This window comes from Oxyura jamaicensis, chromosome 2 (genome assembly GCF_011077185.1).
Source record: "Oxyura jamaicensis isolate SHBP4307 breed ruddy duck chromosome 2, BPBGC_Ojam_1.0, whole genome shotgun sequence".
Lineage (NCBI taxonomy): Eukaryota > Metazoa > Chordata > Aves > Anseriformes > Anatidae > Oxyura > Oxyura jamaicensis.
In genome coordinates, this window is record NC_048894.1 from 136380851 (window position 1) to 136403773 (window position 22923).

General features: G+C 44.9%; 1 protein-coding gene across 3 annotated transcripts in view; it reads left to right on the forward strand.

The window, feature by feature from the left end:
• OSR2 (odd-skipped related transciption factor 2) overlaps positions 1–1665 on the forward strand; it is a 5272-nt gene extending 3607 nt beyond the window's left edge. For 2 of the 3 annotated variants that reach the window (XM_035319398.1, XM_035319399.1), the window contains exons 3-4: positions 527–626; positions 1088–1665. In XM_035319398.1, coding sequence (XP_035175289.1) covers positions 527–626; positions 1088–1270 — 283 coding nt within the window. In that variant the 3' untranslated portion in view covers positions 1271–1665. The remainder of the gene's footprint in view (positions 1–526; positions 627–1087) is intronic. The other variant, XM_035319401.1, reaches the window with a different exon arrangement.
• The last annotated feature ends 21258 nt before the right edge of the window (positions 1666–22923 follow it).

The window sequence follows — 22923 nt, forward strand, 5'->3', positions numbered from 1 at the left end:
GGGGGGGGGGGGGGGGGGGGGGGGGGGGGGGGGGGGGGGGGCCTCCGCATCGCTGCTCGAGCTCTGGGCTGAGGGAAGGCAGCAGGGACCCCCTCAAAATAAACCCAAATCACCCGGCTGCCAAAAGCCGAGCCCTGCGAGGTCCCGCGCTCTGCTCCGGGGGGGGGGGGGGGGGGGGGGGGTGAAGCCGTCAGGGGGGCTGCTCGGAGACCCCTTGCGAAGCGGGGTCCTGCTGGAAGTGGGAGGGCGAGGAGGGACCCCCCCGGCTTTGCCGCCGGGCAGAAGAACGGCCTCGGCTGCCGCCGGCGGAGCTTCCCCGGCCGTGCGGCCCGGAGCCGGCCCCGCAGAGCGGCTGCGAACCGCCGGCAACGTTGTGAGCCGCAGGGGTTCGCCGTAAAAAAGGGCAAAAAGAAAATAAAATAAGCAAAAGCGGGAAGAAGGTTTGGGGGATGTGGGGGGTGGGGAGCCGCGTTGTCCCCCCGCGGTCCCGGCAGCGCCGCTCACCCCCGCGGTTGCCTCCTTGCAGGTACATCCATTCCAAAGAGAAACCCTTCAAGTGCCAGGAGTGCGGGAAGGGCTTCTGCCAGTCCAGGACCCTGGCGGTCCACAAAACCCTCCACATGCAGGTGAGCCCGGCACTGCCCTCCCCTTTCCTCCGCTCGTGTGCCGCCGGCACGGCTCGGCTCGGCTCGGGGCTGCCTCGGGGACGGGGCTGCGGCGCGGGGCGGCGAGAGCCGGGGCTTCAAATCCGCGGCCGCTCCGGGCTCGCTGGAGGCGGTGGGGAGCGAGCTTCGCTTTTGGTTTTATCCGCGCAGCCCTTTCGGGGCTTTTTTCGTTTTCGGCGGGGGCTGCGCGGGGCCGGGGCTGCGTTTGGGGGGCGCGGGGGGCGCCGGAGCGCCCGAGGCGTGGGGCAGGACGCGGCCGACGTCGCCGTGTGTCCCCCCCCGTCCTACCTCGGGTGTCTGCCCGCGCCCGTGCCGCTTTTCCCGACGTTTCGAAGCGTTTTTGCTAACGAAAAGCGCAGTGATACGCGAAAGGCAGGTAGTTTGTGAAGGATTAATCCTTTGCTTGCTTCAAATCTGAACAGGAATCTCCACACAAATGCCCCACATGTGGAAGAACCTTTAATCAGAGAAGTAACCTGAAAACTCACCTTCTTACCCATACAGACATCAAGCCCTACAACTGTGAGCAGTGCGGCAAAGTGTTCAGGCGAAACTGTGATCTACGGCGGCACAGCCTAACTCACACCCCCCGGCAGGACTTCTAGAGCAGCCCGGGACCCCGCACCCGCGCCCGCAGCTCCGAGTTGCTCATTTTACTCAAGGACTGTATGGCAGAAAGTCACAGGCGTGCACACACACACACGCAGACACACACAACGCAGGGCAGGCTCAGGGGCCAATCTTTCCTAGCACGCGTCTGCAAAACTCGTTTAAGAGAGCGTGGACTGCAGGATCGGGCCCCTCTCCAAGCCACACCGAGGCGTAAAGCTACTCCTTGTAGATACTCGCGGCTCATTTTAGAGCTCTGTACAGAAATGTGGTTTTCGTTGTTTGTTCGTTTCGTGTTGTCATGTCAGATGCACGGCGATAACAAATCCGGGAGTCAAAGTATCTCTTTAAAAAAGTGTATTTCAAAATAAATTCTTTTTTTTTCCAAATACCTCCTGCCTGGTTGTATTATTCTCTGAACGTTTGGGCTTTTTTTTCCTGCTGTGTCGATGCAATGGTAAAGCATATTGAATAAATTTCCTAGTCGGGTAATTGTACTGTCACAACAATTTTGGTGATCGCTTTTGTTTGGCCTGTTTCACTGTTGCTTTTGTGTTATCTATTGTTAAGTAAAATGAAAGTGCCGTATTTGAGAGTTTATAGCTCTATTACTTAATACTACGAATGTCTAAATATTAACTTCTGTACTTTTATTATTTTCCCGAATGAAATACTTTTTTTTTTTTTTTTCTAAAAAGAAGAGAAAGAAAGAAATACTTGCAAATAAACAGATCTTAGGAAATAATGTATAGAGCCCTTCTTATGCCAAAGCGGCTTATTAGTAACTTATTTGCAATCAGCCCATGTATTGTAAAAGTCATCCCTTTCGTGGAGATTGCAGGAGATAGTCCCCTGCCATTAGACTTTGGACACAGGCAATTCACCCGCGTAGACAGGGACTTTATCCTGCAGACGATTCCTTCCCCACCACTCGGCGAGCAAACAGTGAGCCCCGAGCACCGCCCCGGGACCCTGTGGACCCCTCGAGGGCCGGGGGCGCTGGCAGCCCCCCTCCCCGTGTCCCCCCCCCTCATGTCCTTCACCCCCTCCCCTCCACCGAGCATGGGGGGAGGGGGGTGCGGGAGGAAAGGGGGAACCACGCTGGCTGCTCACCCCATCGGGAGACCCTCCCCCCCCCCCCAATTCCCTCCTTCCCTTCCCTGGGGGGCCATGCTTGCAGGTAGCAGGCTGGAGGCATGGAGCCTCCTTCCCCTTGTCACCCTCACCAGTGCTTCCAGTCATCCCCATGTCATTCCCCCTCAGCTGTGGGGAGATTTGGAGGTGCATCCATCCCCTCCTCTGCCACCCTTGTCGCTCCCAGCACACTCCTCCCCACAATTTAGGACCCCCCCCACATTCTTCTTTTTCAGCCTGGGACACCCATCCTGCCCTCCTCCTCTCCCAAAGCCTGGTCCAGATGAGGAGAAGTCTTTCCCCCGCCCCAGCGAGCTCTGACCCAGGGGGGGACCCCCTGGCCCCAGTTCAGTAAGGGGGTTCCGCTCCTCTGCCCCACCACAGTGGGTGCCAGGCTCTGGGATGTGCCGTGTTTTGGGGACAGGTCCCACCAGGTGTAGGTCAGCAGATGCTGAGTGGGCTGGGATGTCTGCAGTGTCCCCATCCCTGTCCCTCACCGGTCCTGCAGCAGGGAACCCAAGCCCTGTTAATGAGCAGCAAGCCAAAACCAGCAGTGCCTGAGCTGTGGTGGGGCCATCGGTGCTGAAAGGGCTGCGTTGCTGCTCGCTACCCTGCACACGGCCACCGACCCCCGAGCCAGCCCCGCTCTGCCCCAGGCCAAGGCAGCCAGGTGGATTTCCACCAATGTGGCAGCCGAGGCCATCTCAAACCCAGCCAAAATTTCCTAGGTGGACAAGGCCTATCTCTCCGTCTGCTCCTGTCCAGCAAGACGGGGAGGGAAAAAATTGTCTCTGCAGCCAGAGATATGGCTCTGCTGGCTGAAGAACAGCTTCCCTAGTCTAAGTTTATTTAAGGGCCATCTGCTCTCTTCCCCCCCTTGACTGGCACCCCTTCCCTTGCTGGGCTATCACACCCCAGGGCCCCCTTGCTTCCCCCAGGGCTGGCAGCGTGTCCTCCCTCCCCAGCATACCCCTCCACCCCAACCTCTCTCTGCAGACATCCCTTGCTCCCTCTCTGCGGGCATCTTCCCAATATCTGATTTCTTCCTGTCTGACTGATTTTTCTATTCCCAGTGCATTCCCATTCTCCCAGTAGGTTATTTCCTCTAAGCTTCTCTACCCTTATTGTTCTCCGAGTTCCTGTCCCCAGGCCCTTTTGTGTCCCCAGTTTCTTGTTCTCAGAACTGAGTGTGCGCAGCGAGGCTGGGATAGCTCTGCTCGAGTAAACACCCCTGTCAGGATACATATGGGCTTATTCTGCTCCTAGGCCAGGCTCGACGCGCAGTTTGTTTGGAAGAAACTTAATCAGATGAACCATATCAAAGGACTGAATTAAAACGATTGCATATAGCTAAGGTTTTATTTAATTGTTTGGGGTTTCTTGTTTAACAGTCTTCCCACTGAGCAGACACAGACTGTAAATTTATCTTCTCGGGATTTCAAAAGTTCAGCGGACGGAACAAAGACCAAAGAGCTGAATGGGGGCAGCGACAAGTATCTCCAACAGTCAGTCCCTTGGCTGTACTTTAAATTTAAACCAGTAGCTATAATCTTAAAACGTCAGGGGTTGATTTAGTGTTTCTCTTTGACATCAGTACACTTTCCAATGGCACTGACATGCTCCATTCACTTTTAAAAGATTATCTCTTGTTGGGAAACTTCGGAGACAGCTATAAAAGACACGTTACAATATATATGCGCTGTTCATTGTGTTTAGCCCTGTTTGGAAGAGAAACAGGTTCTGTAAAGCTATCTCTGGGGCAGGGCTAGTTTTCTTACGGCCATAAAGTGCCATCCTGAATTTCCCAATGCAAACACTAAACGCAGTAATATCCCCGTTACTGCCATTTGTTTCTGTGCAAAGTACCTTTCTTCTCCCTTGGAGCTCTGCTCCAGCACACGGCGCACAGCTACGTGCTCCTGCCGCTTCCCAAAGCACCTGCTTCTCGCTTCTGCCTGCTCCTCTGTCCCTTGCTGTCCCTTTATTTCCCGCACTGCGGCTCCTGCTCCTGCGCTGGCACTGCTCCTTGTGTGCCTTCGGCTGCGTTACAGACAGCAAACAGCTGTGGTGGGCAGCAGGCAGAAGGGCTGGCCGTGCTGGGGACAAGACGCGGCAGATATTAGGATACTGCAGCCACAATCTCCATTTTGGGGGCCAAATCAGAACAACAACAACAACAAAAAATCATGGTCCTTGAAGTTACATCTACTAACTGAGCTCTTTGTACATGAGTTGCTGGAATGAATGCTGTCGCGGCTGATGGTGGAGCAGCTCGGTTCAGCTGTGTGTGCACAACGCTTTGCTATGAGGGCTTCTCCCGCACAGCACCTGCAGCCCACGCTGTTCCATGCCAGCATTCCCAATGCCAGAGCAGCTTTGCTAACACCATCCCCTGTGCCAGTCCCGCCCCAGGACTACAAAATCACGGAGTGACAGTGGCTGAGGCCAGCGGGGCCCTCTGGAGCCACCCGGTGCCACCCGTGCCCAAGCAGGGACACCCAGAGCAGGGTGCCCAGCACCACGTCCAGGCGGCTTCGGAAGGGCTCCAAGGAGGAGACCCCACAGCCAGGCACAGCAGCACCCCAGGGACGTGGCAGGGACATGTGGTGCTGTGGGTCCCACTATCTGAATCAGTCCCTGCCATTTGAGTAAAATGCACCCAAATCTTTAATTACTTAAACTTTTTCTCCCTCCCACCTCCTTCCCTTTTTGAACCTACCCCTTCCAGCTTCCACTTGTTGCCTCCTCCAGCTACAAGCTCACACAAGCTCCCCTCTCCTCACTAACCCACACCTCTTTCCCTGCCTGGTACCTCTCACACTCTGCCAGTCCTTCCTTGCCCTCCCCAGCAAGGACAGATGCCATGTCCCCATGTTGCTCAGGTGTGCATGCAGGTACCACAGGCAGACCCAGGCCACTTTAGTGACACCAGGTCTGGCACAAAGCCACCAGCATGGCCCTGTGAGCCATGCCTAAAGGTTTGTGGTGAACAAGAAAAGCTGCCTGCCATCCCCAGCTGAGCTGCACTGGTGGTGGAGAGCCTCCACCAGCTCTGTGCTCATGGTTCTGTAACCGCATAGAGGCTCTTCGTGTAGAAGGGTGACTTTGTTTTACTAAACTATGTTACACAAGCATATGTAGCTTTTATATTAATATGTTTCCAGCTCACAATTCCCTCTTCATAGCATCTCTTCTCCTCCCTGATTACAGAAGCTCTTGTATTTTCTTTTTCTTATTTATAAAAGTGTAATTATGGCAAACAGGGTACCAAAAAGTTATTTTTGTTGAAGTTATTACTTAGATTAGAAAACATTTGCTTACATTCAAAATAAAGGCATGGCATCTGCACAAAACATTAATTTAAAACTCTATTAAAAAAAATCCAGATGCAGCTGTTTATTTGTGAAACTTTGCCTGAAGTCTTCTAGGAGAAGAAGCAAGAAATGCAAAAATCTTTATGCCAAGGGCAGCATTTTTTTTTTTTTTTTTTTTTTTTAAATCTGTGGAATTAAGGAAACAGGAGGAATAGGCTTCCCCCCCACTCCTCCCAGCCTCTCCCAGGAGACTGAGCACTGCTCGCAGGGTGCAATTTTCAGCCACTGCTTGCAGGCAAGCAGGAATTTCTGATGGGTGGAGCAAGACCCAAAAATGTTTGGTCCCCAGCACGGGGACCTCACACCTCCATCCCCACATGGCTGAGCCAGAGCTGTGCATGCCAGCATGGCACTGCCAGTGGGACGCTGCCTCTCCTTTTTCCCATGACAGGGATTACACTTTGCATTGTAGATTGGCTTGAGATAGCGATTTAAAACTTTGAAAGCACAAGGAAGGTGCTGGGCAGTCCCCCGGATGCATGGGAGCAAACGAGCCAGTCTCTGGGCCTTGGTGGCCCATCTACCACCACCTTGCTCCCGGCAGGACCGGGGCAGCAGCAGGACTTCTCCTTCCCTGAAATTCTCCTCGGATCCAGAGAGTGGCTCCATTGCCTCACTGGGTTGCGGGCTGAGCCTGGGAGAAGGCTGCAAACCCCAGTCCTTGCAGCTTCCCCTCTGTGCAAAAAATCCCCTGGACTTCTGGCTTTGCAGACGAGGAACTTCACCTGGTGCAGGCGCCGAGCACCCTGCCGGCGCTGCGCCTTGCCGTAGGCAGTGCTGAGCCTCCCGCTCCTTGGCAGCGCGTCAGACCGCAGCTCCTTTGAGAGGGCTATTCTGCACGTCGGGGCATTTTGGAGACCTGCTCATTCATCTGGGGAGGAAGGAGACATTGATTGATTGATTGATTGGTTTTCTTTTTTTCAAGCGTAAGAGGAAGTAAGATTTCTTTTTTCCCCCTTTTTCCTCCGAGCTTATTTACAGGGCATTGTCTCTGATACTGCCAGCTGACATCCTTTGGCATCACCACCACTCAGTGCACTGAAGATGCCTCGAGGTGTGTCAGTCGTGCTTCACGTCAGCGTGCCTTGATGCACCTCCTTGGCTGGGATTGAAAGGTACAGTTTCTAAATCTCCCGGTGACCCATTTTGCATGGATCACTGGTGTGCTAGAATGTAGCTGCTCCTTCCCATCGTGTTAATGCAAGTTCGCCCGTGTTCAAAGCAGGCACGTGCCATGCTGCGCACACGGGGAGAGCTCGTGCTCAAATCTCTGTGTGAAACCAGCACAGCCACCCCAGGTTTGGTATTTTCAGCACAAGTTGTGTGCATTAGGTGCTTTTAATTTAAACCTGGTAAATGCTCTGACTTGATAAACAGACTCAGACAGCTGGCCTCTGTTCATCTGAGACTCGCTGGGGGTTCAGCAGCTGGCAAATGCTCCCAGGCCTGTGGGCACCCCTCCTGCTAGGGGCCCCACTAGGTTAGGTTGGGTGGCGATGCCCAGTGCTTGATGTGTGAGCAGGAAAAAGGCGAGGGTGCCTGCAAACTCGGCACCACCTAATGTCACAGGCTGCCTGCTGGCCTGCCCCTGAGGCCTGACCTGGGGACAGCAATAATTAGCACTTCTAGAACAACCCTGAGGCATCCATGATGTGCAGGCTTGTCTGCCTCTGTGTGGGGCTGGTAAGGAGGGCAGCGGGAAGACAAACTCTCAGGGGTATTTCTAGAAGGCTCCAAAGCCTGACTGTGATGGCGGATGGGATTCAGAGGCGGCTCCGGCCTCAGGGCCTGCTGAGGCTGCCTACAGGGCAATGCAAAGGTGGCTCACCCGCAGGCTGCCCCTGGTTTTCAGCTCAAATTTAAGTCCGCCTGACTGGGGTATAATGTAAACACCTCCCAGATCCAGGCCAGGAGCTGGTTCTGCTGGGGTGAATCATGCCACCATGCAAGCACCCCGTGCCTCTGCCTCCTATTTCCATGCTGTGGACTCTTCCTCCCACTCCATGGCAGAAGTGGTGGCAGCCAAGAGGCCTGGCCCCATCCTGCAGAGCAAAGGCATGGACTGCCACAGAGAAACCCTAGGAAAACACAGAATCTTCCAAGATTGCACTTACAGAGATGGCAAAATGAGTCTGGGTGGACAAGTTAGATCCTTCTCTTCTTTCACAATGTGCACATTATTATTTATTTCTTTTCCAAAGAGAAGTAGGTCTTGAAATTAACATTGCATTATGAGGCTTGTGGCATCTCATGCCATCACGTCATGTTCTTGCTAAGCTACAACTGTGTCTTTGTCATGATTCATATTTTGAACTGCTATTTAAAAAAATAAAAATTATCTAACTGAACAGTTCTTCACTAGTTCATGGGCAACTTAAATGTTTCTGAGTCTCATTTGTCTAGCTAAATAAAAACAAACAAACAAACTCTAGAAATACAAAGTTTTTAATGGAAAATTACATAATGCTGTAGTCACATGGTCCTGTCCTTTCCTGGGGGCACAATTGGTTCATTCCCCTAAAATAACACAATAAATGACAAATGAGCTGTGATTATGATGCAGGAGCTTGGGCTGGAGCTGTAGACCTTGCAGCCTTCACTGAAGACTGGCCCTAGAGATGCAGCATTCAATTTGTTTGCTTAAAGAGTGTTTTCCAACTGGGAAGTGAGGATATGGGCAGATGAACAAGTTACTGCAGGGAAAACAGGGAGTGTGAAAGTTCAGCATCTCAACTACTGCCAAGAAACTGCTCTTGTGTATTCTTTAACCCCCTCATAAACACGAATTAACTTTCTCTCTCCCACCAAAAGGATGAGATGTCTGGCTTTTGCTACCGGGTCCTGCTGCCTACAAGAGTGCACATGGATGCTTGCCACCCAAGAGCTACCCAGCTGCAGGCTGACGCTACTTTGCCTTGCAGTAAGTTGTTTGTGCCCCAGACTCTGGGGTACAACTAGTTAACTTCCCCAGAAGCCCCCCAGCGACATCCTGATCCAGGTGAGAGAGCAGCACAGGCGCTTCCCAGCTCCCTGGCCTTTGCCCCGCAGCCACTTGCGTACAGCAACATGGCCTGACTGAAATTCTTCGAGTTTCAGCAACAGGAAATTGCAGATGAGAGAAAGCGCTGTAAAGTGCAGTTATACGGTTTCAGTCGCAAGCTGTGAAAAGTAGCAGCTCCCCAAGCTCTCAACCTTAACACTGCTATTAATGCTGTAATATTGTATAGCACCAAGATCGATGAAGGATCAGGGCCTCGTTGAAGTAGACACCCTACCAAAACTGCTTCAGAACCCCCTGTCGTACCTTCACACAGTTTGCAGCCAAAGCATGCCAGCAAGTCCCCGAGCATGCTGCAACGCCCTGGTCATAATAAAGGGAATAAGAAAAAACATTTTATTTTAAAACCTGTTTTTCAGGGGCTTTCTTTGCCAGGTAGCAGCTGAGGCGCTCTGGAACAATCCTCACTGGCAGTGAGGGATGTTGGTCAGGGGCCATAGGAGGAGAAATTGAGTTTTTGACTGGGGTATTATTCCTTCTCCTTGGGGAGCCCCAGAGCCTGTTCTCATACGTGTGTGGTTGAAGCACAGGTGGGGAGAAGGCCCCTACCTCTAAATCAGGTAGGCTTTCCACTGACTTGAACCTGGCGTTGGACCAGAGGTCTTCCAGATGTCCCTTCTAACCTAAATTGTTCTGTGATTCCTGGGGGACTTGACAGCTCTTTGTTTTCCACAACTGGGACAGCTTGTGGCAGCACAAAGGCTGGTCAAGATGTTCGACAACCCCTAGGTGAGGGGTGGAGGAGCAGGGCTGGCTGGTTTCTCCATGGGCACGGCGTTGACCCTTCCTGCTCCCCAGGGATAACAGGCTCCATCCTGGGAGCGGACTTGTTTTCAATATGGGACTCGCCATCTTGATCCAGTTTGGATGGGTCAAGACATGTTGAGACATGCCCTTTCAATATGCTGCATTTTATTAAAAACAAAGTAGCTGTGGGCCAGATTGTAAAACTAGGTGGGCCTCATTTGTCTGTCCCTACTGTAAGCCAATGAAACCTTCAACATATCCAAACTCTCACCTTTTTACCCATTTGAATGAAAAAGCATCACTAATAAAAGAAAATGACTCACCTAATGCTAAACCTGAGCTCTGCAGATCAGCTTTGATCAAATTCACTGACATTTGGATAACTGTGTTATTATAACTAAAACATCTTTTAAAGCTTTTTTTTTTCCAGACGCTCATTCTTTAAACTTTGCTTTGATCACTACGCATATCCTTTTCAGCAGAAATTTGTCCACAGAGGGTGAAGTTTTTTTCATTTGTTTTTCATATGGATTCTCTTTCCTTTGTTCATATTTTAAATCAGTGAAGCTACCCTTCGAGCTAACCCTTATAATAAAAATGCAGCTACTGTGTGGCTTTTAACAACTCATTTAACCCATCTGTGTCTCAGTATCCATGTTGCCAGCCCAGGGAAACTAACATTTACGTAATGAAGTTGATCACAGGGCTTAATTAGATATTTTTTGTAAGATAAAGTAAACATTTCAGAAGGGCTGAGTTAAGTGGTAGTATTCACTTACGGTAGTCTAACACCACCAATTTGCAATATGTTACAACAGCAGTGTTGCAGAATACTGTATAAAAGCATTTTTCTTTCAGAAACTACTTCTGAATTAGCCTAAGCGCTCCAGTTTCCAAATACTAGTCGCAATCTGAGATGATTAAAATAAATGGAAGCAGGAATGTGTCAAGGCAATTACAAATGAAAAGATTGAAATCTCTGGAGCTGGAAGGGCAAAAATCCATTTGTGTGTAAATATATATCCATATATCAGGCTCAGCTTTAAATGCCGAGGAATATAAAATTAGACTTTTCTTTTTCTTTTTTTTCTTTTTTTCTTTTTTTCTTTTCTACAGAAAAAAAATTCACACATCTAGCTGTAAAGTTTTGAGGCAATACAATTCAGGTCGGTATTAGGAAAATGCATTTATAACTGATTCTCCCCTCTTGAGCAAGAAGAAAGATTATTATAATTTTAATTTGCTAATTATTATTTAGTGTTATTTAATTATCCAGCTGGGCTAAGTCAACACTGGTCATTCATTCCCAAAGTGGGCAGCTACCAGGCCCTTGAGTCAAGGCAGTTCTTAGGGGTGTTTTTTTACAGCATGGGCAGAGTTCTTGTTATAGCTTTTAATAGTGATGGATTAGCAGCAAATAATCTCCAAAACTTTCAAGTCTAAAGCTGCATCACCTTTTACTCTAGTCTAGAAACATGTGAGTGTGTTCAAATAACTTTTGCTGGTGAGATTCTTCCTCTGTCGTGCACCAAAGTGCTGTTTTTAAGGCTCAGACAGCTGCCTGCACGGCCATTTTGCAAACACGCTTGCGTGTCATCTGACGGGGTGAGCTGTTAAACTCTGCAAAGCTTCTGTCACAAATAAAACTATTTATGAGCACACACATTTGCAAAGATCAGGCCCTGTGAACATGAGCTCCACATCAAGCTTCTTATGGATTGTTTTCCCAAAACACTTTAGGCTTAGGATCTCTATTAATATAAATCTGCTTTAAACAGGAGATAGTCATTTTTTAACACAGACATCCTCTAATATTTTCATGATGTGGCTCATACCTTAATAGATAGCAGTTGCGATACAGATCTAGCCATGCAGCCCACAGTTGCAAAACATATTTGCGGTAAAGAGAACCCTTGCTGACATGGAAAATTAATATTAAGAAAATTAATATAAGGAAAATCTCTAATGGGTTTTTGTCTGTGTCTAACACAATTTAGCAGTTAGCAGAAGGAAGAAATTTAGTACCAGGTGAGTAGCCAGCTCTTCAGAAACCATGCCTGGTTGACCACGTTTGAAGACATGCTGTTTTGACCTACTGCATCAGGAGGAATATCTGCTTTGTAAACTACAGCATGAAGCATCTCACGCAGGATCCAGCCTGACAATCTCAACTGTCAGAACCTTGCTCACAAAAAAAAAAAAAAAAAAAAAAAAGTCTCTTGGCATGAAAGATTTGTGTGTCGATGCCCTTTCCATCAGTGGAAGTGTTTCCTAGGAAGTTATAGGCAGGCAGGAGAACAGATTCCTACTCTGACCCACCTACAAGTGGCAGAGAGGAAAGAAATGTTATATTTATATTGGCAATGGCATCTGTCAAGTCCTCTGAAAAAGCAGAAGTAGCAGTTATTCCAATAAGAATGGCTGTTCCTCTTATTCATTGTACTTTTAAAAAGCATACTGCTGTAGCAAAGGGCGTTACGTGCCAGCTCTACACAACATGGCAGGAAGCCCTGGGTGGGAGAAAACCTTTTCTGCTCCTGGCCCCAGCCCCTTGCTGCTGCCACCACATCGCAGAAGTGTCCTTCTGGCAGATAACGCTGCATGGGCTATTGGCTTCTGTTAAATGGGTTAGCAGTTAGCCGCTTTTTGTCAGTACTCTGTATTTCTCCTGAATCATGGATGAAGAAAATCTGGTGTATTTTTCCCCTTTTTGCCCGTAGGAAGGTGCGTACTACCCTTCTTCATTTCCTGGGGACTGTGGATATTTCATAGGGTGGAGGCACAAGGTATCGAGGTATCTGTGATGACAGGACAGACATCAAGGAGGCAGAGAATTCTTGGAAGAAATTCCCCCCCTTTTTCCTTTTTTTTTTTTTTTTTTTTTTTTTTTTTTAATATTCTTTATTTAGACAGCTTGAAATAGTGGTTTTGTTTTGTTTAGCTCCTACCTAAATTCCTTGAAAACAATACTTAGAGAGAGAGAGGGCTTTCTTGGTAAACACTGTGTATTGTCTGCTTCTTTTCAAGGACAGGGCAGACTCCAAACAATACTTCTGAGTCCTCCCGAAGAGACATCAATTACAAGAGGAATGGTAGTATTTGATTAATAAGAAACATTTTTGTGTGTGTGCAAACAAAAATAGCAGCATATCTGATTCCTTGCTGCTTTTAGGCAGGTCTCACTGATACCAGGGGTGGTTGCTGACATGCTCTGGGTACAGAATCAGGCCCCATCTTTCCAAATCCTTCCATTTCACCCTTTCATTCCTACAGCCCAAAGGAAGTGGAAAAATGAAAGTCAATTGTTTTCTGCACTTGTTTAAAATAAAACTGAAACAGATGCCAGAAGTCCCCTGAAAGTGAAAGATAATTATTATTTTCTATTGCATTGACATAATCTTTTTTTGACAAAACCTCTACTATTCATCTCTTCATTACTGGATGTGCATATAAACATAGGGGATAAGGCTTATTTTATCGTGCATTACAAGAAGGAGCAGTATGAGGGAATTTATTATCATCCTGGAAATCCCAATCCAGAAATTTTGATAAGAATAAGGATGTTTCAGGGTTTGGCTAGCTAGTTTTACCTCTGTCAGAAATAATCTCTTCTGCGTAACTAATTCAGGGAATCTTCAGAACAGATCTATTGGCAAAGTGTTAATATATGTCATTGTCTCAAATATTGGCATTAGTTTGATCATATTGTTCAAAACCAACAGACTTGTAAAAACATAAATACTGGTGCCCATTGTGTGCTCTGTATGCCCATCTCAAATATTTGCATCCCCAAATATTTAAGATAACATCATTTTGCAATATGTAGATGATTAGTTCATAACCAGTTCATATTTAAAAAAGAAACCAAGTAGTATTTTTTTTTTCTTGGAAAACTGATACCATTAAAATCAACTTTTGTTGTCTATGCATTTTTATATAGAGTAAATAACACATCAATATTTGGACGTTGCCTCCCCCGATATAAATGTTGTTTAGTGGCTAAAACAGTTGCATTCATCATCAATAACAGCAAAACAAGAACCCAATCCAATCGCATTACAGTGTTCTGTCACGTAAATGCAGTAAAGAAATGTTGATATTGTATATAAATATACTCACCATACTACTGAAGTTCTCTTTCTAGCTTTTGAACTCTCTACTGATCTCCCCTAGAAATCTATTCTATTTTATCTTGCTTACGCTGTTTCTTTTACTTCAGAGAATTGCTGCTCGTATTCTCATAAAACATTCGGCAGACCCATAAAGATAAAAATGTGCACAACGAATAGATGACAAAAGTTTATATAAAACAGTATATATCGAAGAGAAGGGAATCCATTTCCCTTTTTCTACCCGTATATTTTAACATTAATCAAATTATTACTATTTCATTACTACTAGCCACAAACCACTCATATTCATTTTCTTCTCATTTAAAATAATATTTAAAAAAATCCTTAATCATCATTATATCAAAATAATATGCTGATAAACATTTTAAAAGGCTGATAAAATAGCTTATTTGAACTTCTAGTCCTTTAGTGAATCTGAAAACAAAAACACATCAAAAGAGAAGAAAAGCTAAAAATTCAATTAATCTTACTCAGAAGTTCAAGCAATGAGAATATTGAAGAAACTTCATAATACCTAATATTCCCTGAAAATGTTTAAAATCTACATGTGAATATAAAATAGCCTCTTGCTTTACTTCTTTGACACAGAATTGTCAGTGGAATAAAAAGCTCAGTAACTCCTACAGGTAGTAGAGTGTGATTTCCTCTGATTTCAGCTTAAGATATCTATTTATCTATTTCTGCCCTTTGTCTCTTTCAGAAAGCAGAGAGGATTTGTTCGTTCATGGTTTTTAAAAACACTGTCTTATTTTCATTAAGCTAAGCCCACTGCTGATGTAATTCTTGCATTACAAAGGTCTTAATTTAAACCATGACATAAATGCTTTTCATCAGTTGATTTTTTGTTCTTTGTGCCAAATTTCTTGCATTTTTAAAATAAAGAATATGGTGTATAATAACTGCTGCGGGACAGGCTGCTTTATTCTTCAATATGAAAGACAAATGGGGTGTGACATGCATACGTTTCAACATGCAGCACTTACTTCTTTAGGACCTTACTTTTTCCACTGTTTTCTCAGTAGACTATTTGACTTCCTTTGAATCGGGCCTAACGATAACACTGGATTTGAAGCACGGTTCTCGGCGCTGATCGCACTGACGGGACCAAGAGGTGAAAAGTGCTTCTAATCTCTCTTCTCTCTCCCCTCTTCTGCTCTCTGCCTCCCTCTTACTCCTTCCCCCCTCCACTCAAGGATTTGGGGTCTGCAGATGATAATTTGCAGAGCGTTGTGGAAGAAGGGTGGGGATGCATTCCTAACACCCCAAATCCTGGTTTGCATTACACATTAGGGATTTCAAAGCACACCAAGATTTAATCATAATCAGAAAGTAGGGAAATCATTTCTACAACATTCAGCAGCGTCGATTCTCCTTTTTTCTTTTTTCTTTTTTTTTTTCTTTTTTCTTTTTGCTTTGTATCACTGTAACTAGTAGAGCAAAATCGTATCGTCATCGTCATACTATCATTGCAATGATTGATGAGCTATGTTAATGCATCCTGGAAAACTGCATAAGTTGCTTAGTTTGGGTAATATTTTGAGCTTAGGAGCTTGGTTAATTTTCAGACGGAGACAAAAGACACCAGCTGTTTTTCTACTTAAATGTGAAAGTACAGGAGAGATTTTTCTTGATTAACATTGCTAGAAACGAAGCAAGATTACAATGGGATGCATGCGAATATTTTATTTAAGCCAAAGTTTCAGTGTGATCTAGCTGTAGTATGCTAACACCAAACCGCAGCATTATTTCACTGATCTCTGCAAGATAACGTTATCAGATACAGAACAGATTTAGAAAATCTGACATACATTTTTAGAAACAATAAAACCTTTTCATTTACTCTGCATCTTCTGCATTTTAGTAGGCACTGACCTGGTTTCACACTCTGTCCTTAAACAAACACTCTGAAAAATTGCCAAAGACAGGATACAGTGACAGATTGATCTTTGGACTGTCAACTTTCTTGTATTATGTAAGGCATTTAATTCAATGGAAAAGTTTCTTTCCCCACCCCCCCCCTCTTTTTTTTTTTTTTTTTTTTAATCATATTAAGTATCTGTAATGAACTCATTTTTACTTGATGTAAATTAACTGAAATAGGTATTCTTTATTTCTTGAATGTTTGGCATCTCAATAAAACTGAAGCTGGTGAAATACATATTTTTCCATTAAATGCTCAGGACTAACATGTAGCCTATTTTTAAATTGCAGAGTGTATCTGTAATGTTGTTGATTATTTGATTTGTTATTTTATCTTTTCTCTTTTATTCATATTATTTTATCTACAAAATTCTTTGATATTGACCAGAGAAAAACAAGAGGAAAGCAGGGCTGTTCTTTAAGGGTGTGTTCATCTTTACATTTTTTAAACCTTTTTTGATAGATTTATATCAAGGCTGAAGTAATTCATCCTGGGATGAAACTTGGCATCAAAACTTTTAAATACAAGCACATTTATTTTTCTTTTGATTTTTTTTTTTTAAAGAAAATTTAAAAATCAGTCGGCATGTTCTTAAAGGCGAAGGTTTAAGTCCTGATCCATTTGAAGTCCATGGGAGTTTTGCCATTGACTTCAGTGGAGCCAGGACTTCCTTCAAATGACAGAAAACAATTACACTTAGTATTTTCAGATGGAAAATTTGTGCTTGTATAAATGAAAATTGTCTCTCTTTTTATTTTTTTTTGGGGGGGGGGGGGATTGAGGGGGGAGTGGTTACATTTTGTATAATCCGTAGCGTGAACTCATCCCTGGATATCTTTTTGTTAAGTGACTATCTTTTTTTCATTAAGATAAGTAACAGTTCAACATATGTGGTTACTTAAGAAATTCCTAAAGATCTTTAGTGGAGTCTTTTGGGATAAGATGTGAAATCAGCCGTTGTCATTCATGACAAAGATCCCACATAATTTTTCCTAGGAGTTAGGCATGCCAACTTGAGTGGATAAGTCTGGGTGATTATATTCTGCCCAGGCACTCTCCATCTGAAGTTTTGATCTGAGGTGGGAGTTTTGCCTTTCCTGCCTTCAGCTGCTAACCAGTATTACTTAGTATTCAACACATTTAGTACCCTGCACCTCTAGCCAGGCCAGGAGAGATGCATGAACTTAATTAAATTGCGTTACTTCACAGAAGGACTGGGTTATCATTGGCAAACTGCTGCTAGCTTTAATCAAAGGACTAAACTTGACTCCTAGAGAAGTTATTTGGGATGACTTAGATGAGGCATGCAGCTGGCACCTGCAGAATGAGACCCAAGAACCAGCCGCTCTCCCTCCCAGGTAAAGCTTTTCAAAGGAGATTAATTGTAAAGCAAGCCTGGAATTTCCAGCTCCGGTAGTGTCAATCTATTTGTGATGCTAAAGCTATCAGAAGCAAATTATATAATGTCGATACAAGCAACAGGTGGTTCAACCAAGCCCAGCACAAATTTCCTACCTCAGACCATCTGACCATTGATGCTTCATTCCCCATGGGTTTAATCCCACCCATGGGACCTTTGGGAAGAGTGAGAGTTCTGTAGAAACAGCTGCTCCTTTCCCATGTCTGCAGAGTGGGACAGTGCCCAGGTCTGCCAGTATCACAGAGGTATTTCAGGAGGTTAGAAACTGGAAAAGATGTATTGTCGTAATTTGCTCTGAGAGGTGAGCCAGCATTTAAGGTCTTTTGGGGTGTTTCCTTTGGATGGGAGATTGATGGTGCAATTCTGTTTATTTAAATAGAATAAACAGAGATTCTGCTTTCCCAAACCAGAGGGGAAACCGACAGCGTCATGCCACTTCTTTGCTCAGCTTTTCCAAAGTGTTTTCTGCTTTCTGTTTTTCTGCAGCTCTGCTTTCTGGTTTTCCATCTGGGCTCTGGAATCAGCACTTTATCAGCTTCATCCCAGCTGCTCTCTCTCTTAGGACAGAGATTTTGTAGGCCTTTCTCCCCATTGCCTGTGCACCTTGCAACTTTTGCACTGCTCCAGGAGTGTGGGCTATGCAGCCCTACTGCCTGGTAGACCTGGACATCCAGACATCTCTCTGCTCCCCCAAAATGCTTCAAACCTCAACAATCTGGGTCAGAAACATCATATTACAGTTATGCCCTCGCATTCCGGGCATGGCTACACCATTACTGCCTGTGGTGTGGGTACCCAGCAGCCTGCCCTTCCCAAATGCTCCTCAGAAAGTTGAGTGACAAGTGTCAGCTGTCTGAATAAACAGCTAGTTCTGCTAGATTAACGTGCACTGTGGCCTTCTGTGTTCAAGTCTATATCCTAGTGTGCTTGTGATGAGCAGACGCTATCACAAAGTTTCAGAACAAGCTGACAGTAAGCACCGAGAAGAGGCTGAGCAATGTCGGACTCGGCTGAAGTCAGCAATTGCTCTGTGACAAACAAAGAAACAGAGCCAAGATAGTGAAACATTCAGCTTTTTATTCCTTCCTCCATGGATCACGTCTTCTCTCATCAAAAAACTTTCTGAAAATGGAGTCCCGATACCTTGTGGCTGCTCTCTGTGTGCAAATGTACCATCACAGTGGGTTGCTGCCTCCACACATACAATTTTCATCATTATATTCCTTTTATTTTTTTTTTTTTTTTTTTTTTTTCTGGGAATAGCTATATTGCTTGTTAATGCTATCAATAGCTTGTGCTGTTAGCATGCAGTTATGCTCCCATAAAATCTAATCATAATTATATCATATGTTTGAATTTACATAGGTGTGACCAAGCACCAATATTTGCTATTTAGACAAAGCATTTTCTCAGATTTTAGATTTTTTTTTTTTTTTTAACGTCAACATATTTTACAAAGCCTAAAACAGATCCTACAGCAGCTAGATGTTGCAGGGGCTGCCACGCAGCCCTATGGGAATAGGATGTTGCCTTGTCCCACTGTCTTTTGTGTTATAACATTACTATTACCTTGTTGTTAATTGCCATATTTCTTCCACACCTGCCTCTGCAGAGAGCTGTCTTCCCACCTTTTGTCTCCACTTTAATGATATGTTGTGTTTTTTACGACCAAATACATCTGGTTGATGTATTTGCAGTTTCTGTTAAAAATATAAGGTGTTTCATAGTGTGATGAGAACTTGTAATTCCAATTTGTATACAGAAATATCATGCTTCTGCATTATTCTCTTATATTTAAAATAATGTAGCCTCTTTAGTCTGTTGTTCAGAGTAACCACTGGCCTCTCTATGTCCATCCTTCTTTCCGTCCAGTATTCTGAGGCAGCAAGCAGTAGTAAAGGTGGGGCTTCAGACATCAAAGATACTCATACGTCTTGGAACTAAGCACTGTGCTAAACTGCCTTTAATGCTTCTGTGGGAAAGTGTCTCCGTATGTCATCCCATGTATTTTCTTTGCTATTTAAAGTAGTGCTTAATAGCACACTAAGCTGGTGGAAAACTATTTGCTTCCTTGCGTTAGTTCTACTCTGGCTTAACACAGGGCTGGGTGAGCACGAGCGCCGGGGCACGGGAGCCGGGGTGGGAGGAAGAGGAATGGGGCACCCCTCAGGCAGAGGGCTTACAGCTCTGGGAAGTGGTTATCAGCCCAGCTTAGGGGAGCCAAGCCGTCACCCAGCTGGGAGGTGCTGAGGTTGGGATGTAGCTGGACTCTCACTCCATGGCAATTGTGCAAACTCCCTGTGAGTATGTGAGGCCTGTTTCTGGGAAATATTTCTAGATCTCTCATCCCCGTCTCCTCTAGTCTCACTCCTCTTGTGCTGCCCTTCCAACTTCATGCCTCCACTCTCTGCTCCCTCGCAATTAGAGCCTCCTCCTGCAGTCTTGTTCTCTTGTTTCGTGCCTTCTCTCTGCCTTCTAGTGCTTCTCCCAGCTCTGCAATCACTCTTGCAACATGTCTTTTGGAAATTCCTTCTTATGCTCGCCTACAGATTTTCAGTGGGGTGTTTTGGGTTTGACACTGACTTCCTTCCCCAGTTTCTCTACACGGCACCTCTGCACCATCTCATCCAGAAACATAATGTAGAAGTCCTTATCGTGCTAAGAGCTCACAGACCCATTGCGCATCTCCTACCTTTCCTCATGCCTTTTACTTTCATTATCCACTTTCAAAAAAACAAACAAACAAAGAAAAAGAGACATGTTTTCCTATTTCTTAAATCTGGGCAGCCACACAGCCAGGAATGCAGAACTCAAAAGACCAAAAGGACGGTCACAACTTTCTCCTTTTGTCCAGCTGTTCCTATGGACTTTTAAGTCAACTTCCTCTATAATCTCTATTTTTTAATTTTGGGTTTATTGTCATTCTCCCCCCACCTCCCATTAATATCTAGAGATCATGCAAGATCTTTTTACTTCTTACAGCTATTATTTCTTTTCCTTTCTAGAAAACAGGGACACACCTTTGGAGAGGCAGCATCCAAAGGATTAAAGGATTCCCTCATGGTCAAATGGTCAACCCTCTGACACATGGTCAAAGGATCATCCCTTTGACACCATTTGGGCTACTGTGCTTTCTTGGCTCCTGCCCTACCCCTGCAAGACACCCTGAGCAGGAAATCTGGTTGAGAGGTGGGTCCTCCAGAAAGAATGTAAGACTGGTAAGACCATCTTTCAATGCACAGTCTAGTTATCACTATGTTAATTATTTTGTCTATTCATCCATGTTATGTCAGTGGTCAGGAGCACTACTCTCACAATAAGACTGCTGTTCAATGAGAGAGTGTTAGAGTAAGGAAAGTTTTTGTAGCCAAGCTATTGAGTTCAGCCCCAAATCTCTCCTGTATGCTCTCTTCTCTGTCTTCCTACAATATGTGACCAAGGGGAGTGAGGCTGTTTGCAGGAATGCACTTGGTGACTCCCTGCCTGCGTGTCGCAGTGTTGTGTGATTTACCCTAGCTGCCGCACTCAAACCCACATGCATGTTTGTATCACAGTATCCCAGGAGTAAAAGTTAGGAGTAAAAAATCTCTTTCAAAGAGTATTTTTATGGGAATAAAGGTGATTTTTCAAAGGTGACTTTTAAATAAAAGATAGAAAATTTCAAAGCTTCTACTAGTGTTTATCTGTAATATATCGTTGATATGGATGCTAAATTATCAAATGGAAATGAACGTGAAATTCAATCCTAAGGGGCGCATGTGGCTAGCAGTTACGGTTATTCTGATGGTTTTGTTTTGTTTTTGTTTGTTTTGTTTTGCTTTTGTTGCTTTGTTTTGTTTTGTTTGTTGGTTTGTTTGTTTTTCAATTGCAATATTTTCCAAAGACTTGCACTTATGGAAAAGTGTTTTTGTCCATATAGAAACCAAGTGCTTTCTGTTATCCAAAGGATCTCATAGCACTCGAGTCTGAAAAGTTAGCTCTCACGATTCCTCATGAGACAGGCTAGTATTGTGATATAAGAATTGTTTTGTATTTGGAAAGATTGAAGAAGAAGGGGTTTGACCAGGCTAATTCTGTACATTCAAGTCTAGAAAAAGGATCATCCATAAATTAAAAATGTTCACAGAAATCAAATTCTACTTTCACTTTGTTGGAAGTGCAACTTTCTTTCTAGCTGAAGAGATTAGACCTTCGGTTCCTTAACACCCCGTTTTCTGATTTCAAAATTTCAAGTGCAAGAGAAAGAGTATCTCAGACTCCTCTATCGAGGGACCTTTTTTCCTGCACTGATCTGAGCAGGGCTGCACCAGTACGCCTGTGGATAGTACTTGACTTGACCCTTGTGTTCGTGCTTATGTTATTGCCCCTGTTCGCTGAGTGGAAACATGCTGGATTTTTTCCATTAGGAGGAGAAATTGATGATAGGAGTCAGGAATGTCTTCAGTTTATTTACAAAGCATGTACTCAGAATCTTGTTTCTCTGAACGCAGCAGAAACAAACAACAGGCACTTTTCTTACTCAGAGTTTCCAGGCTTGCTTCTGGTGCGGAGTGTGTTCCCCGCAGAGCTGTGCCGCTCCGATTTGGGCCCCTCGCAGGATGGCTTCTCTGAATGCTGTTACTTACGGACAGGCACACACAGACAGACACGACACCCAACCAGTCACCTTCCCAGCCTCTGCATGTCCCAGCTGACTCTTGTCCAGTGTAGCCTGCATCCATATGGGCTTTGCTATGATTTGGGTGGCATTGGGATCTTTCATTGTCTCCGGGCTCCTGTGCATGAAGGAACTAAGCTGCTCTTTTCATTTAGCTTGAAGGATGGACACCTGCATTAGCTTTGCTGAAGTATGTGGCTGTAGATTAAAAAAATGCACTGCTGTGCAAATTCCATATAGACACAACCTGCATCCGCACACAGCCTCCTAGCCTTTGGAACAGCTGAGCAACTTGTAGTATAGCAGAATTACTAAATTGTTACGGAGATGTCTAAATAATGTACTATTCTCAGTTCCCTCATTGTAGGCAAACTTTCACACTAGACTTACAACACCACAGTTCATCTCAAATCTGTGGCAGGAACTTTTGTCAGAGGAAAATCAATAAATGACGGCAAAAGATTTTGACAGTTACGTATCATTTCTGAATGCTTGCAACAGGACAATGTTCTCATATTTCAAACAAGTGCTAATTTTACAGTGTTGAGTAAGTCCTTTCTTAGCTCTCCTAATCATGCTTTAATAAGAAGGTGTAGCATATAATGTCAAAAAGATTTTTCTCCCAGAGAAAAAATGTCCACCTTATTTCAAACTAAAAAAGGCAGAGAATAAGGGTAGACACACTTGCACTGTGTTGTATATTTCAGCTCACTGTCTTAAAACTCTTTTCCAAGTCAAGTAATATTTGATTGCGGCAAAGAATATTGCAATAGTTTTTGCTGCAAGTGAAGCTGAAAGCAGCCTCTTGTTGGAACCCACCGTGCAAAAACTGGAGAGCTGCTGGCAGCAGAGTGTCCTCACAGAGCTGTATCTTTGTGTGGCTTCCATACCTTCTTCACAGGACACACTGCTGAAGTGCACAAAGGTTCACTTTTTCTCTGGCCTCTGTAATTCCCTGATCTCTGCAATTTAAGAGTTTTCATATGGGAAAATGATCCGATCGGTTCCATTTTAGGTACATATATGCCTCTTTAAAACAATTCAAAAAGTATTAATAAGGTGTGATAAGCATTACATTTATCACATTTACATCAAATAACAGAATAACTAGTAGTTTATGAAACTGATTCTTTGAACTCGGAATAGGCCGATAAGAAAGAGATGTTTTCAGTGATTCATTTCATATGTTTATCGGATGCACACAT